The sequence below is a fragment of the Halichoeres trimaculatus genome, unplaced genomic scaffold, assembly GCF_033239565.1.
Source record: "Halichoeres trimaculatus isolate MK-OKI-2021-1 unplaced genomic scaffold, fHalTri1.1 fHalTri1_scaffold_8, whole genome shotgun sequence".
Lineage (NCBI taxonomy): Eukaryota > Metazoa > Chordata > Actinopteri > Labriformes > Labridae > Halichoeres > Halichoeres trimaculatus.
Window position 1 is genome coordinate 24,314,040 of NW_027437186.1, and position 17,299 is coordinate 24,331,338.

Genomic DNA, 17,299 nt, shown 5'->3' on the forward strand with positions numbered 1-17,299 from the left:
GAACATATTGGTGTTGATGAAGTAATACACTGTCACATGGTTGTTGAAAAGTTAGAAACACATAGAACAGAGTTAAATAGATCTGTCCAATGGATCAGCCCTTGGTCACAATATCTGATATTACTTTTTGACTCTTGCATCCCTAGTCTGGACCTGTCCATGAACTCATTTGTTTATATTAAGGTGCCTTGAGAAAAGATATTCATTCAAATTGGTGTGTCTTTTAAAGTTTGAATTAAAATTCACTCATTAATACTGGGCTAACTCATTCACCTCAGCTACAGCTACATAATGGATCTCTGGTGAGAACTTTATTTTTGGTTTCCAATGCCATGACTTTTTCAAATACATATATGAAATAATTATACCAACCAGTGTTGCTGTTTTTCATATTGACTGGATAAACTTTCATCTACTGGATTAATCTTTTGCGCTATAACACAATGGTATGAAGCTGGGAACTGTCCAGAACATCTCCCTTACATAAGCTTATAGCTGATTCAATAAAATTTTTTCCGAGCAGTGATCCAAAGCCCAGAGATATCGTGCTTCCTACTGCACGGAAGTGAGATAACCAGAAAATGCTAACATCTAAGAACTGATGAGCACAAAAACTTTTGGCATTTTTCCCAATAACCTTTTGTCTTAGCTGCTCTTATTTTTCAGTCCTGATCTCACCAGCTTTGAAAAAAGGTCAAATATGAAATATGAGGACACACAATGGGCCCCAGAGACGTGACTTTTGTAATAACAGTGGATCAGTGAATAAGAACTGTGATTATGGATTTAATAATAGCAAAGATTTAATGTTCAATACATTCATGGCAACAGCAAAACCAGTCATCCCAGGCTCCAATCAAACCCCCATGACGTATCAGTGAAAGCCCTGAATAGGAGAATCTCAGCCAACAGTGACTCACTAAGCACAGAAAAGAGAAAGTTCCACAATTATACACAAGGACAACTGTCTTTAAATAAAACAGCGTAGTACCAAAACTGCTGACAACGAAGCAAAACACAGCAGGGGTAAGTTCAAGCGCTGGAATTGGAATCGACGGAAATGTGGCTCTAACCCAGAACCATTTCTGAGAGTGCCTACTGCATTGATCATACTTATTGATCATGAAGTCGCAGCAAACGGCTGCATGGGCAAGAGATAGGTGTTATTGTCAGTGTGCACAGGTCTGTTCTGTCTTTTACTCTTTTTCCTGCTTTGTTTCATGTTAAAAAAATATGTGACGTCTAATCAAAAGAGTGAGACTTAGAATAGAAAGCAATTATCCACATGTCCACTTTTCACATAAAAGCTTCAGAACTGTATTGTTCATGACAGCAGCACTGATAGTGAAGAATTATATGATGTACCAATAATTTCAAACTCTGTGTCCAGTGACAACAGGGTCTTATAGTTATTTTTCTTTTGTTAATTTGATCAGAGGATAAAAAACACCCCCATGACTTTCTGATGATTAAACAGTTACAACCAAACTTAACCTTCAAAACTTTGTCATCAGAGCAATACTTTCTGTTTTGACAATACCATTACAGACCAATATATCAGGAACAGAGTAAAAAACATGACTAAAAACAAGACCTTATGGGTTGCCGTTGGACTAGTGGTTTATGCACAGGTCCCATAAGCTGAGGTCTTCAATGCAGCTCAACCATTCTCTGTATGTCTTCGTTCCCACTCTACGCACATTTCCTGTCTCTCCTTTCAACTGGCCAATCCAATAAAAAGTAAAGAAAAACAAACAAAAAAAAAAAACACAAAACAAAAATAACCAAAAAGTTAGCCATAAAGCTCACAGTTCAGCAGGAAATTTTGTTACTTTTAAGTAAGCACAACATCCAAACTAGGCTCCTCCTCCTTGGCTTAGTGCCAGTGGCAGCCTACCCCCACTATACTGGACTCAAGAGCCACGCACCTGACCTGGCATGTTAGTACAAGCTAATCACTGGGTTATCTGACACATACCTACTTAGCAGAAAGCCAACTCGCATCTCTCCTTGTCCCAAGCTGCTCTCCAAGTGCCCAAAAGCAAGTGAAAGTCCAGCCAAGTTTTACTTTGTTTTTGTTTTTTTACTTTTTTTAATACCCATGTTTACTAAAAAACTTTATCTGTCTGGCGTTTTGTTTCACTTTAGTCATGTTTTTCTTGCTCTGTGCTTTGTCCACTACCATAGCCACTGAGGATAGCTTCTTCCACCTACTAATCAACATGCAAAGTCACTTGTGGGCATGCTGTGATTGGCTGATGCAGCCATGCTAACGCCTGAAATACACCAGCCACGTCTGCAGTGCGACTCAGTTTGTGCTGCCTCTTGACTGCGTTTGTCAACTTACGCCGGCTGTGTGTTCAGTCCAGCAAGCAGCGTGACTGACGGACAGCTGGAGTCACAAGACCGAGGAGTTCCTGCACTTCCCTCTCCATTGATAAGTCTCTCTTCAAAGTCACTGGGTATTTTTAGGTAGTTTCTGGTCATGACTTCCTGTTCCTCTCGATCTTTCCTATGCTGAATTTATTTACAGCTCTGCATCCCTCAGACATAGGATGGCTGCTTGTAACCTGCAACACGACGGACCAGCCACGCAGACATACTGCAACAGAATGGATCCAATGTGAGTTGACACGTTGACTTGAATGAAACCTATTTGATCTGTTTGCCATGACAGAACAGAGATGCACTGCAGAAACATCTGGTGTATTTTAGCCATTACTCTCCACCCAGAAACATCTGGATGCCACCAAAACATCAACATACAGATAGGAGAGGGGTAAGAGGCAGATACAGATGCTGACATATGGATGGAGGCCAGCTGGAGACAATTGAGCAAGATTATTTCTGTAAAACTTGTAATTTCTATTTTTTAGGAAAATCCTGCATACCCTACCTTTAAATACTGAATTAGTGACTGCTTGCTTCAGAAATGAGAGGATGAGTGACACTGTCGTCACAAATGTTAGCATCCTACCCTGAACCTCACACTTTTCTCCACATGTATTACACCCTCCCTTCCCCTGTCTTCCTGTTAATGTGCAACAATAAGTAAATGGAACCTGCTGCTGTGCTAATTATCCAAGATGCTTAGGATCCCATGGTTGTCATGATGCACCTTTTCTAATTTGAAGGATCCACGTTGTTAGGTCTCAGTTGAAAACACGATCACATTTAAATGTCAGATAATGTTTGAGAAGAATTTTCAGTTGTTGCTTGTCTCTTTGTGCCTCAGAAGCCCCTGCCCAACACTTCAAAGATACATGGTTTGAGTTATGACAATCATTAATTTTTCACTGTTAATGATGTTGATTAAATCTATGAGTCATGTCAGCATGACACGCTAAGTTTTGCTTTTTATTTCACCTCATGTAGTTTCACAAAGGTTTGGAGTTTGACTGATTCTTTCAGTAGTTTTTATTGTTACTCTTAGGTACCCAGGCAACTTTTCAGATCAATACATAAAAGTGGTATTGATCTTTCATTTGATGCTTGGCAAGAAAGCATTTAAACCACAATGGTTTCAAACTCAGGAGGCAGATCGCCGACAGACCACAGAGCTGGTCATTGATATCCACACTGCACCTCTTCATAAGATGATAGTCTATGGGCTAGCACTTCATTCAAACCCTATCATTACTGTCAGGCCAGCTCCTTAGGAACGCTCACAACCTGTGAGCAATGCTCTGGATAGAAGCTAAATGAAAAGTTTTTTTTTTTTCTTAAATAATAATAATAATAAAAAAATGTGCATAAAGTTGTGACACTTTCATCAAAATCAAGACATCCAAAAGAGAAAATTTGAATCACTGAAAAATGGTCATATAGGCTGAAACTGTGATGCAGATATGAGGCTTTCAATCACACACCCACAGGGGTCATACATGGGCTAAGACTCAGAAAGAGAAAGGATAGACAGTACAAGAAGTGCTCAGGTTTAATCAAGATCTTTGTGTCTCTGTAGTTTTTAAGCTCCTCCAGATGCTCCAGGTTCTTTCCTCATACCCAAGAAATGTGAAAGTACAGATGCTCAAATGTTTTCATCTTTTAGGTCAAAGTGAAACAAAAGAGTTCTTTAAACATGACTGGAGCTTTCTGTATACATCTAATTACTGATTCCGTATGAAAACACCACTGACCTAAATACAGCGACGGTTGCTACACCTACATTAGGCCCCTGGATATAAAGAGACCTTAACAAAGAGAATGGTGAATGAAGCTGCTTTGGAACGGAGTACAGCTCATAACAGTTTTAATAGAGCTGCTCTTAGATGCAGAAGTGGCATCCAACTACTCCTGCAACATCAACCAGACAGAGATACCTGTGAGGATGACTTGACATTAATTAAATTAGCTGCAAGTCTGTAGGAGTCAAAAAACAGAGAAACATCAAAATAATCTTTCAGGCTATATCACGGGTTGCTGTAATGAGACTTGTCACAGTGTGAAATTCTGCGCTGAAACAAAGGCTGGGTTTCCTTTCAAAACAAACACTCGTCCCTGCAGCACATCAAAGACAGCATTTTACACTTCCCCCCTGTTAAAGGGCTTCTTTTTTTAAAAACATGAAAAAGCTCGGCTGCTGACATAGCTCATCTTAAAATTGATGTACCTGGACTAATAGAAGACATGCGTTGTCAAAAAAAAGTAGTACAGCTGTGGCTCTCTGAAGTGCTTGGCACTTTGCTGCATATATCAACAGATGTTTGAAGTTAAAGCAGGTGGAATAAAATAACTCTGTACAACTGAAAGAAGAAGTCATTTAGTGTAACAATTTGTACACTTAGGAGTACTTTTTCTGTAGTGTTTACCTTGCTGATTACATCAGCTTAGTCATCTGACTGGTTTACCTATGTCACGTTTAGGAGTACAAAAATACCAGTCCAATAAAATACTGGCCGATCATGGAAGATCATCACTTCAATTGTCATGTAAATACAATTCATCAGATTAAAGCCCAAGATAAAAGTTGGGCTCATTTACTTTAGAATCAGAATCAGAATACTGTATTGATCCCTGAGGGGAAAATTTCATTTCAGTTACATCCCTTCCAAGACATATGAGAAAACAAACTCAGACATGGGAAAACAAACAGGATTGGGATTTAGGAGCCGCCAGTTCACCAGCACCCCTTTGCAATGGATATGAAATAACAACATTGGGAGAGGAAAGAGAAAAAATGCTAATTCCAGTCTATTTCCCAGCAGGGGGCGTACTTTGAGATCAAGAAAAAGACACTCAACTCTGTGGATGGCTTTTACTGTTTCAGAGTAGTAGTGGTTCTCAACCTTTTAAATCATGGCCCTCCAAGAGTAACATCAAAGGTACACTGTCCACTATGCAGCCTGTGTCTGAATACCATGACCACACAAGCCAGAGCTATTCAAAACAGAAATGTTCAAAATCATCATCATAACACAAAGCATGTAGCGGTTAAGTCTACAACTAGCATAAACATCAATAAACAGGCAAGTGCTTTAGTGCCAATTTAAGAACTGCAGAAAGTTATCACCAAATCACACACACAAAAACAATCACTGCAAAATATTTTTTGTACTTACACAAAAAGGGATTTCAGTTTGACTTGGTAACAATCATCTTGTTATCATTCTCAGTTGTGCCTAAACTAAACAACTCCAGATATAAAAATTTAAAAAAAGGAAAAAAGTCATAACATTTATTATATTGTCCACCTCGTTAGTTGTATTCCTTAGCCTATTATACAAATCACTTCATCAAACACAGGCCAGAGCTGTTATTCAAATGTTCTTTTGTTGTTCAAAGACAGCCTCTGAGCACCAACGTAAAATTTGATTTCCATTTTCTGAGTAGATTCGTTTGGAAATGATATAAATAAAATAAAATAAAATAAAATAAAATAGTGTTTCCTCTCCACTCCATGTTTGTGTCTACTCAAAACGTGGTCGAGTACTTTTTTCCATCCTTACTCTTCTGCCACCAGCTCCCTCAAACTTGATTGGCTGACAAGCACCTCTGGACAAGCAAAAATTCCGAAAGCAATGGCTTCTTAATACAAAGCGAAAAAGAATCTACGATTTGATGATGAGTAACATCTATTTTGAGCTCTTAATTGACAGCAGGGGAGATCAGGCTCAGTGACAGAGAGAAATAACGGGCTTAGGGACAGAAAAACAAAGAGTCCCAAAGCCTTTGGCAGGAGCTGAGAATTTGAGAAGCCCCTCATTGCCTCATTTCAACAATCCCTCCCTGTATCCACTCCCTCATTGCTCACTTTCCCCAGCATTGACACACTGGAGCAATTAGCGCTGAAGCCGAGAATGTGTTAATCCTGGATGTGGGACCCCACTAGATCCATTCCAAACAGACCAGCCTGTTATTGGCTTGATAGCGTAAACTCGGAGGTCAGCAACTCACATGGAAATAATGGTAATAAGACACTTCTCAGGGTGGTTTAGTGAGCTTTGCCTGTGTGTCCCACTCCCATCCTGTGGGAGCAACAGTGGAAAAGCCAATTCCCATCTTGTCCTGCACAGATTTGAGTATTATGTCTCAGAGCAATGGGGATTTCAGCTAGGAGGATTTGGAGATTAACAGAAACTTATCACACATGCTGGGTCACCTAGCAGCCATTTGGAGACAGAGCTCCAATGAATATGGATCTTTAGCCATGCTGGTAACAACTCAAGGGTGATCTCAGTCTGTGCCTTTAAAAATAATTTCTGTACAGATTAAATTTTCCACATGTATTTATGGTTTCCAAGAATAAATTTGGATAACATAAGGACTTACTTGTTTTGTTTTTTTTTTGCCTTATCCTGTCCTGTAACTCAGCAGCAAACATTTCTCATGCTCAACATCAGAAAATGTTTAAATGCTTACCTTAGCCTTTAATATTTAGCTTACAGCAGTGCTGTAAAACCTGTTCTATATCTATTCAATACTAGTAGGGACTATGTGGACTTTCTAAGTGGGCCTGAAAAAGTCTCACTTCTAGATATATACCCGAGCGTAATCCACAATTTAAAATGTGATTATCAGCACCAATCTAGGTTATTTCTTAATGCTTTTTCTTTGCTTCCTGATCGGGTCAGTCAGGATCAAATCAATTCACGACACGTCCAAGCCTTTATGACAAAGCTATGTCGGGTGACAAAGTTAAATAGTGTAGTAATTTTATAGTAATGGTGGACACTGGGGTTGCACTGGTAAAAAAGAAAAAGGACAGAAGAGCAAAAGAAAGCTAAACGAGAGAGTGACAGAGCTTGAGCTTTTGGCTAAGTTGTTTGTGTTAAAGTTCATTCTAACCCACATGCAGCAGTTATTCTGCAGTGGTCTGTTCAAACTTGAGAGTCTATCAATAAAATGCAGAGTGAGGTTACATCAGCTTTGCTTGGTAGATGAGCATTGTTAGGACATTACAAGGATTCACTAATGTTACAAGTGAGGAATACGTCTCAGAGCACCAGGCTCTGCTACATACGGCCCGCTACCAAACTATGGAAAAAACTGACAAAGTTTGCTTGTCATGTTTCAAACAAAAAAACAAAATAAACAGAGAAAAGTAGTGTTAAAAAGAGATCTGCTCTCCATTCATTTTTTTTAACAAACACATGCCTTGTTAAGAGTCATGCCATCATGACAGTGTGAGCATGACTCCAGTGTCCCTGCAATTCACTTTAAAGGGATAGTCTTCACAGTCCCTTTAAACTGTACTGAAAGCAAATCATAGACTATCATTTTGTTTCTGTAGAACCTCAGCTGAGAATCCGCATAACATGAAAACACACATACAGCACATGCCTACACACACATAGCCACACATTCACAGGTAAGGATCAAGAGGTCATAAACTGCAGTGAGCACAGCACAAAGAAGCTCTACTTTGAAGTCTTTTCTGTACAAAGGAACTCATTACATGAAAAACTCCCTCAAATAAGCTTCTCTGCCCTCCATCAAAAGCTTCCACAGCATAATGACCGATGGTTTAAGAGCAGGCTGGACTTAAATCAGCAAAATCTCAAAGCCAGCGCACTGACATGGAGGTGTGATGACCCATCAAATTTGAAATTACTGAGGTGGGGCAACGTGGTGACTCAGCCCGATGAGGCTCAGACTCGAGGTACATTTGCAACACTCCTTGTTCTTTTCTCTGTCCTTACTTTCATACAGCCGGAACCAGATATTTCACAAGAAGAGCCCGAGAGAAAGAGAAACAAGCTACCACTGTTTCAAAGATTTCATGTGTTCACCAGGTCTGACGTGTTACCCCCCAAAATATCTCATCCTTCTCTGACAATTTCATGTGTGCCCCTCTCACTGTACCTAGACCTGCCTTCACCCTGCACTCTGTCACGAATAAACAACTTGATGATCGAAATCCACACATTCTCTCCCACTTTCCATCAAGTCGTTCATTCTGCCGTCCTTGTTCCACAAGAAATCAGAGAAAATAACCTATCACACAAAAATATCTGTGGCGTACAGGAAGCGTGACACATTCAATTATTGCTGTAAATGGATAAAAGAAAAGTACGTGGCTGCCTTTGCACCTGTCTGTCTCACAGCTCTCTGAAGGCTGACACAGATGGGGGGAAAATGAGGCCACCCTCATCCATCACACCTGAGACTGACTACTGCCTGTCAGGTGTTGGTCTGCTGCTCTGTTGTTGTCTGACACCCAGATTGTTCCCAGTCCCAGCAAACACATCTTTTCCTTCCTCTTTCCTCCCTCTGTCCTCTCCCCTTTCTCAGTCATGACATCTGGATTAGCTACGAGCATCATTCCATGTGTGCATGTTCGTTTCCCAGATTATCACCCAGCAGTAAGCATCTCTGAGCTGTGCACGCTGCTCGTGCCGTACGCTGCCGTCTCATAACATCGGCTTATCTATTATATCTGTGATCCCGTCATCCTCGGGCAGAGTGGCACATGGGGAGCAGGAGGAGGCTAAATCACTCTGATGGCTATAATGGCCAATGATGCTTAACAGAGGAAAACGTTTCTGACTTTGTCGGTACTTCCGTCATGGCTAACAAATCAATGCCAGCCTGCCCTCAAAATGTCAAGCGACAGCCACCCTAAGGGTTTGAAAGACAGACCAGGGTGAGGTTATTTCCTAAATGGTAGCCATACATCAGCGTTCCACCTCAGACTGAATGATGGGTGTGAGTTACATCCCAGGAAACAGTGCTGAAATGTAGGCTAGGAACCTCAGGGACCAAAAGGGAGTGTGTTGGAACTGCTGTTTCAGAGCAGGTTTTATTCTTCTCTTCTCCAGTTTGTTTGGACAACACAGACATTCTAATCTTCTAATTAATTCTGTCTGATGCTGAGCCCTGACCAGATAATATCCTCAAATCTAATCCAGGTCATTTGGTTCAGTCTAATTATTTATTGAGCTTTCCTCTGCTCAGAAAATAAAGCTCAGAACTCGTGAAACCAGTTGATATGCAGAAGAGAGACAAAGAGAGATACAGAGACATAAAACCTCAGAGAAAGAGCTTCATTAAAGATTTGTAAACACAGCTCGTTTGATTCTTGCCCCAAAGGGACATATTTCACTTTGGCTCCGAGCCTTTTTGAAGCTAATGAGTGGCCAGCTAGTTCAACTCCTGCTCACCTGGTTTCAACTTTGAAGATTCTGTGACGTGAAATGTTTTTTTTCTTCTAAAATTTAATAACACAAACACTGACGCAGAGGTACTACTTTTTAATTTGGGTGAGAAATAAGTTTAGATCCCCACCATTATCCTTAGGTTGGTTATTTAAAGTATTTTTCAGAAGTTGAAATGATTGGTGTTTGGGTCAAATCATACAGAACATGTTGCGAAATAAGTACACCTGCAGTTTTCCATATCACTTTGGTGAGAGCTTGTGTTTAAGAGGCCAAAGTGAGCATTTTATTGGGACTAACTCCATAAAGTTAACTCTAACAGGGATTTCATCTGTTGATTTTTTTCTGCTATAATTCTCAGTCGTGCAACATTTCTAGCCCCAAAACCAGGATAACTCCACATGACACTTTGAAAATCCTCCAGAAAAAAAAAAAAAAAGAAAAAATCCTGACAGTTTCTGATTCCTCTCCAGGTTGTCGATTGCAGCTACAAGTTGGCACACTTGGTTTTTGGGAGGTAGAGACTTTTGGCCCATCTAGGCTACAAATCTGATGCAGTCAGACACGTTGATGGCAGCAGCCCAGGTTTGGCCGATTCTGGCAGGACATTTATCACAGATCTGGCTAAAGTCACGCTACCAGTTGTGCCGGATTTAGGCCACTGTGGAGCCAAGCCGATTTTGGCTTGACCGAACGATTTTTCACTCAACATACAACATGAGCTGCCTTTTTACGACACGGCATTTTGTTTCCTCTCCTGATGAATACATGATGTTTTGAAATTCTGCCAGTGTATTAATGATAGATTTATACTTTGGTTTCAATTAATTAATGTGACAAACAATAAGCTTCTCCCTGTAGTCAGTCTCATCAGTACTTGGCTGGACACTACAAGTAATGACTACAAGTGTCTGCTCCTATCAGCCTCTCTTATTAGATCTCACTGAATATGTCCAAATATGAAGAGTTGATTGAGAACCATGGAAACAAAGAGCTAAACAGCACCACATTTTCAAAGGATCCAAACTTAAGACAGCGGCATTTACATAAATTCAAGCAGATGGACCATCCACCTGGACAGCACAGGAAAATCAAACAAAAATATCGACAAACAAGCAGAATGGCTAAATCCTACGCTTGGTTTCACCCAGTTTGCCCAGTTTTCTCCATGTTTGAGGGGCCTTAACTTTGTGTTGGAAAACAGATATTTTCCAAGGCAAGCAACAGCACAAAATAGAGCCGATGCTGAGAATTGGTGAAAAATGTCTACTGTAATTGTCAAGGTTTTTTAGGAGTTGGAGGTATGTTCACATGCAGTGGTATCCTTACTAGTAGAAAGTAGAGACACGAAGCTGAACTGAGGATCACCGATGTCAAATTACTTTATCATAACATGTTAAAGCTCCTGTGAGGACCTTTCTGTTTGTGTTGATCTTGGTGCCCCCCTGTGGACACAGTCTTTTGTCTTTGCTTGCAAAAACCCTGTATTTGTCTTCTATATGCATAAGTACAAGTATTGTATATGCATTGCACTTTTGATTTTAAAGAAATCTCGTCTGTCTTATTCTATGTGTAAAGAACTAATTCACCATCTTTTTTATGTTGATTTTGTTTGCTTTTTTAAGTCATACAGAGACAGCAGGGTTGATTTCAGTCCAGAGCATGACTCTTCTCACAGGAACTTTGAACTCCTCTGTCTGTATTTGCTTACACTGTGTACATACAAGCAGATCTTAAACTGCTCATCAATTCAACATTACTTGGACTATTTAAAGAAGGTGAGGTTTGACATCATATGATGCACAAAAAGTGGCAGGAAATACAAATAAACAATGTTTTTTTGTCATTTGAAGACAATGTATTTCTGAACAAAGTCAATAACAGGCTCTGTGTCATCAATGTTGTCTATTACTCATTTGGCTTAGACCCAAAATGTTCCCTCTCCTGACTTGTAGTGTGCAGTTTTGAGTCCATTTCGACTTATTCTTCCAAACTTTCAGGCTCAAATTATGCAGTTGTGTGGAAAAACACCTATTGGCCTTGAGTAACACGTTATCTTCACTTCACTTGCTTTGCTGTGTGTGTGTGTGTGTAAAAAATGTGTTTGTGCGCAGCGGCCGCCTGATCCCTGCCCACGGTGAAATCTCGACACAGCGATCAGATGAGGATACGAGCAGCAGGACCAGAAATGACGGCAAAATATGTCAGCATATTTTATTTTGTTCATAAGGCTGATGCGCTGCACCAGTGTCTTACAACAAAAGTAGAAAACCCTGATGTTCACTCTGGCAGGGCTTAAATGTTGGTGTCAGAACAACGTAAGGAAAGCATGTTAACAAAACTGGTGAATTACAGAGGTGATGCTCATTTCTCATGCAAATCAATAACAAGTCACAGTGACAGGTTAATTTCTATATCCCTCTCCAATCAGATAATCTGATCCATACAATATTAGAAGGAACATCTGCCTCAAGGAAAACCTCTCCTGCTTCATCGCAGCTCAGAAATTACAGCACAACATTAAGAGATTGTAGCACACTCTCCATCAAGGTGTAAGAAGCCATGAAACCTTCCATGGAGAAGCTGAAGTCAATATCCTGCTGACATCAAAGAGGTAGCAGGCACTGCCCTATTTCAATACTCATACTACCCTTTACAACTATTTTTCGTTCATGTATCAGCTGAGTGAGAGCTCTTATGACCCCGTGTTGTGATGATCAGATGCATCTTCTTTTCTATGCCACTGGGGCAATATTCAAGGAGGCTTTGCTATAATTTATGAAGCAATTAATGATGCACCCTCAGGCTTTGGGTTTCTTTGCATTGAATTAGCAACAATAAACTGGAAGAATGCAAACAGGAATTATCTGCAGTTAATGCTACTGTCTTAGGACTCCTGAGCAATCTGCACTGGTAACAATAAAATTCAATAATGATGACTCGTGTTTTTTTCTGTTGATCATGAGATACAGTTTTAACCAGAGTTTGTATTCTTGTATGTAAACTTATCAAGACCCATTCAGCGCAGGAATCAATAGGACAGCTTTGATAACATTTATTAAAAACAAAAATGTTTTAGTTAACAAGGTGGTTAACCTAATATGAATTACTTCTACCTGTTTTAGTACTATTTTTACAAACACAATACCCTGTTATCACTGGTTTATCATCCAGACGATTAATTTTAGCCTTGAATAACAAACAAACATCCTGTTTGTACAGCATACAGATAAGGCTGTATTCTCCTGAATGTTCAACTCGTCTGTCCATCCTGACACTTCCTTTTATTGTCTTAGTAGAAGCACAGATCTAAACAAAAGCAGTCTTCACCCCTCTGCATGTCCCTAACTTGGAGTGCAATATAATGACAAATAATGGCTTTTTGAAAAAGCTTGTCATCTAATTAATACGTATACAGCTAAGCTTACCCAACTGAATGTATCCGGATGAACAGAGATAACAGCCACACACACTCGAAAAATAAATTACATGCAATGCCAAAAGCTCTGCATAAAAAAAGAGCTTAACCACAATATAACAGAAATGTTGAGAGTTATGGTGTCTACTCACCGCCTTGTTTATTGTAAACCGTGTTGTCAGCATTTTGTAAAGCCGTGGACAGGCACCAGACGTGGAGAGCGAAGATCAGACAGCCAAAGTTCCTCCGCCGCCTCCAGGTTCTCATGATGCCCGGGCTCGGTGGGGTAAAGCCGGGGGAAGGCGCTCCAGTCGGGCTGCGTTATTTATGCAGCACGACCACACACTTCGGGGTTTTCACCTCAGGGACGAGATGAAACCACTGGTCAAAGCAGTGGTTAGGTGCAGAAAAACTGAGTTTAAAAAAGAAAAAAGCTTCACTTCCAAGACTCCAGAAAGATGAGACAGACTGTCATTTCCAGAAAGAAGCTGTCAACAACTTTTCCCTCCTTCACCAGACGCTGGACGGGCAGTGCTCGGGGAAATAATGTACCACTTCATTTGTTCGCTAATGTTTGTGTGTAAATGAGCCGCTCATGTGATTGGGATACAGCGTGGTGCAGTGGGAAAGACAGAATGAGGGGATATTGGGGGGATAGTGAAGCGGACTTGCTATACCCACTGGTGCCGGAGCGAACACACTCTGCCATGTGCGCTTGAGACTCCGCTGGGTCCTAAAGCCGGACATGTCACAGGTAGAGCTCGCCCTCTCTGACAAGCTGGCAAGATGGCAAGATGGAGAAGGTAGAGAAGGTATAGGGAACCTGCTGTTACTAAGGGCAAAAGGCATTTAATACCACACCAAATTAAACTTCATTAAAACTAGGTCTAGGCCTTTTTAGTACTTTAAGTTCAGTAAAACTAACAAAAGGAAGTCACAAAATAGGGCCTTTTACCTTTCCTTTCTTTTATTCCCTTTTTTTTCTCCTTTTTTTTCAACAAAATACTACTCCTACACCAGGAAAATTCTGGCTGTGAGACAACAGCACTTACTAGTGCACCACTAACCACACAGTGCCATTTCCACCGGGAGCTAGCAGTTGCCCTCTCTGGGTGCCAGAAAGCAGACAAGTGTGCAGCTCCAGTAGCAAGGCAGAAGGCCCCCACCACTCCCACAGTGCTCCTGCCATTCTCCCAGCTGTGGGTAAGGGCGGCAAGACACCAGTATGAGTTAGAGGATAATTGGTTAGAATAATACTTTAGTTAGCTAACATTAAAACTAACAGTTAAATAACATATTGTGTGAAATGGTATATTTAAGCATACATGAATCAGGTAATTTGTTTGTATGATCTTAAACCATTCATAAACTTTCTCAATGCTGTTCACTTTTCTTGAATAATAATGACCAAATAAAAGGTTTAAAAAACGATTTATTCAAACTCCATCGTTTTCTTTCGCTTTTCTTTTTCGAAGCAGTAGACTGATTTTCCTTTCTTGGATGAAGACGAGGTGCTCAAACACTGGCTGTTTTCCTGCTGCTTTTTTAAATTTTTTTCATAGAAAAAGTTAAGAATCATATTCATTTATTCAGCCTGTTATTCCAATGGCTAACAAAGGCAGCCTCTCCGCAACAGTGCAAATGATATCCATTAGGATCGCTGACTACAAATAGAAAAAACAATGCAGATTCTTTAAACAAATACAAAATTCCATTAGAAATACACCATAGCAGTTTGAAGGCACTCCTTTTTTGCCCCAATTTCTTTGCCTTTGCACTCTGTACATTCTAATTATGAACAGGACTAGGACCCTTTACCAACTTACTGTAAAGCAGTCATCCTGTCTACAACACTATTGTCTCTTTCTGTTTTTTACTGATTTTATTTAAAAGCAGTGTTCAGCAACAAATTAAATCCCATCTAGGACAACTATGAACTCTTGCTCTTTGAGGTGTCGCTGCGAACCCACACACCAAGATACCATGTTGAAGAATTTACCTTTCAGGGTTCATACTTACTAGTACATGGTGGTAATTCAAAAGCATGCTACATTCACATAATGTATTTTCCCCCCACAGTGGAAGGTCCCAGTCTGATTGAACCTGCGTGCTGTTGTCCCTCAGTGCTAACTACCACACTAACAGAAAACCTTCGAGGCTCACCTTTTCAGGTTTATCTACTTTTCAGTGCATGAAGCTGTTCAAAATTGTGCTGGGTGTGAAAGTGGGAAGCCGGGGGGTCTCTCTACCATAGCAGAAGGCCCCTGCTGAGAAATGAACCAAGAAACTGTTTGCTGTAAGCCACTGGGGTACCAATATAGCACTTAGCATTTTCAATTAGTTCCATGTCATTAATCAAAGCTTACTGTCTAACATAGGGGTTCAGTTCTTCTACATGTCAGACCATTATTCAATCCCTGAGTTGCAATGCACCCCTTAAAAGAGCAAATGACAACCTCTTTCATGATAGTTTTCTTTTTTAGCCCCATGTCTGAGTCTCAAAAACTCTACTCACCTTTCTTTTAAAAAGAAACTCTATGAAAACTACCTTACTCTCTGCTAGGAAGGAGACATGGTGCTCCAGCATCAGCCACTTAGCTTTTTTGGCTGCGGTCAGATGAATCCATTTTGTGCAGTTTGTAGGGGTGAGAGACCTCAGGGGGAGACTTTGAATCCCAACACTTAAGGCCCATTTTCATGTTCAGCTAATTACACGTGTGACAGTTATAACTAAGAGAAAAAATGGAAACAAAAACAATATTTTCCATTTTCTGCCCGTCGAAGGCCTTTTACTCCGTTAAGTTCATGGATGGTCAGTCCCACTTTACCCGACTCAATGTCAACGCCCTTGACAGTTACCTCATTTGACTCTGGCTTTGAGAGTGTTTTGCTAGAAATGTAGTGTGAAATTATTCATAAGTCATGTCAAATTAAATCAATTCATGTTCACTAATTCACCTTGACAAAAAGTAAGCTTTAAAGTTTAATTTTCAGTAACTTAGTGCAAAGATTTGAAATGCTTTGAGCAAAGCTATTAGCATTTTATGGAATTTTCCTGCTTGAATGATTTATATTTACCATAACTAAGGATCTCTAAGGTAAGGATAATTCAAAGGATTTTGTTGCTTTAGTCTAACATAAATAAAAGGTGGAGGCAACACCTCATCGACAGATACAGTGTGAGGAGATTTTCTCTTCCTCTTCTCAACCTTACACACACACACTTACACAGGAACAAACTGTCTTCACCATGGCCCCATCTGTGTTGTGAACAGGCTACCTGGTCTAATCTTTTTTTGGGTGAGTATGCTCCAGGGTTGAAAGTCACAGATGTCCCTGTACAAATGCTACCTGAGAAATCTCACTGTTTTGCCTTAGCTGACTTTGTTTAAGTCATGTCCTTAAGAGGAAATACATTACAGTTCCTTATCTCTGTGTCCTGGTTTTGAGTCTTGAACGTCTTGTGCAAGTCACATGAAAAACAAACTTATTATCTGAAACTTTATCTAATTTTTCAGAAGGTATCCAACTCTGACTGTTACATTGATCCTCTTTGAGTGTCTGTAACTTTGATATGTAATGCTTATGTGTATACAATGGATGTCTGTGATTTGGAAGACAATTGATGGTCATACACGCTTGATTATGACTGACTTTGGCTAACATTCCCTGTTTTATTTTATGTCACAAATAAAAAGAACTTAAAAGACATTTATTCAAATATTATGCTTGTATTATGGCTGAGACGCTCCCTGAGTTTTTCATACCAGATGTTTATATATATATATATATATATATATATATATGTATACGCACACTAACACATAGCCATCAAACTTCAAAGTACATCTTCAAGTGAAATGACCATTGTGACCATTGATGAAAGACTTACAACCTGTGGATCGTCATCAGTGTCTCTGCAAGCTTCACCAGTATTCTCCTTTCTTAGCCAGACATATCAGCCTTGCCCTCAGAGCGTCTGAGTCAGTCAAGGCAATTTGGAAGGCAGCCATGGGGCCTCAGAAGATAGAGTCTACATTATGTGGAGATAGCAGTGTGACATACAGACACAAGATGCCTCACAGAGAGCCAGGCTGACTGACAGGAGCCTTTCCGATCGTATATAACTGCCTGTCAGTCTGCTGCTCATCGTCTGGAACCAGCCAACATGGCAGGAGAGCAGTTCTCCCAGGGGGATTTCTCTTTCCAGTGGCCATGGTAAACAATACTCTTTATTAAATACATTGCTTGCTCTTGGCTTCAAGCCATTACCCAGGATTAAGCT

The 17,299-nt window shown here is 40.2% G+C and overlaps 1 protein-coding gene across 2 annotated transcripts in view; it reads right to left on the minus strand.

The window, feature by feature from the left end:
* adam12b (ADAM metallopeptidase domain 12b) overlaps positions 1-13,681 on the minus strand; it is a 92,723-nt gene extending 79,042 nt beyond the window's left edge. For both annotated transcript variants that reach the window (XM_074676027.1, XM_074676026.1), the window contains exon 1: positions 13,167-13,681. In XM_074676027.1, the coding sequence (XP_074532128.1) occupies positions 13,167-13,281 (115 nt within the window). In that variant the 5' untranslated portion in view covers positions 13,282-13,681. The remainder of the gene's footprint in view (positions 1-13,166) is intronic.
* Between the last annotated feature and the right edge of the window lie 3,618 nt (positions 13,682-17,299).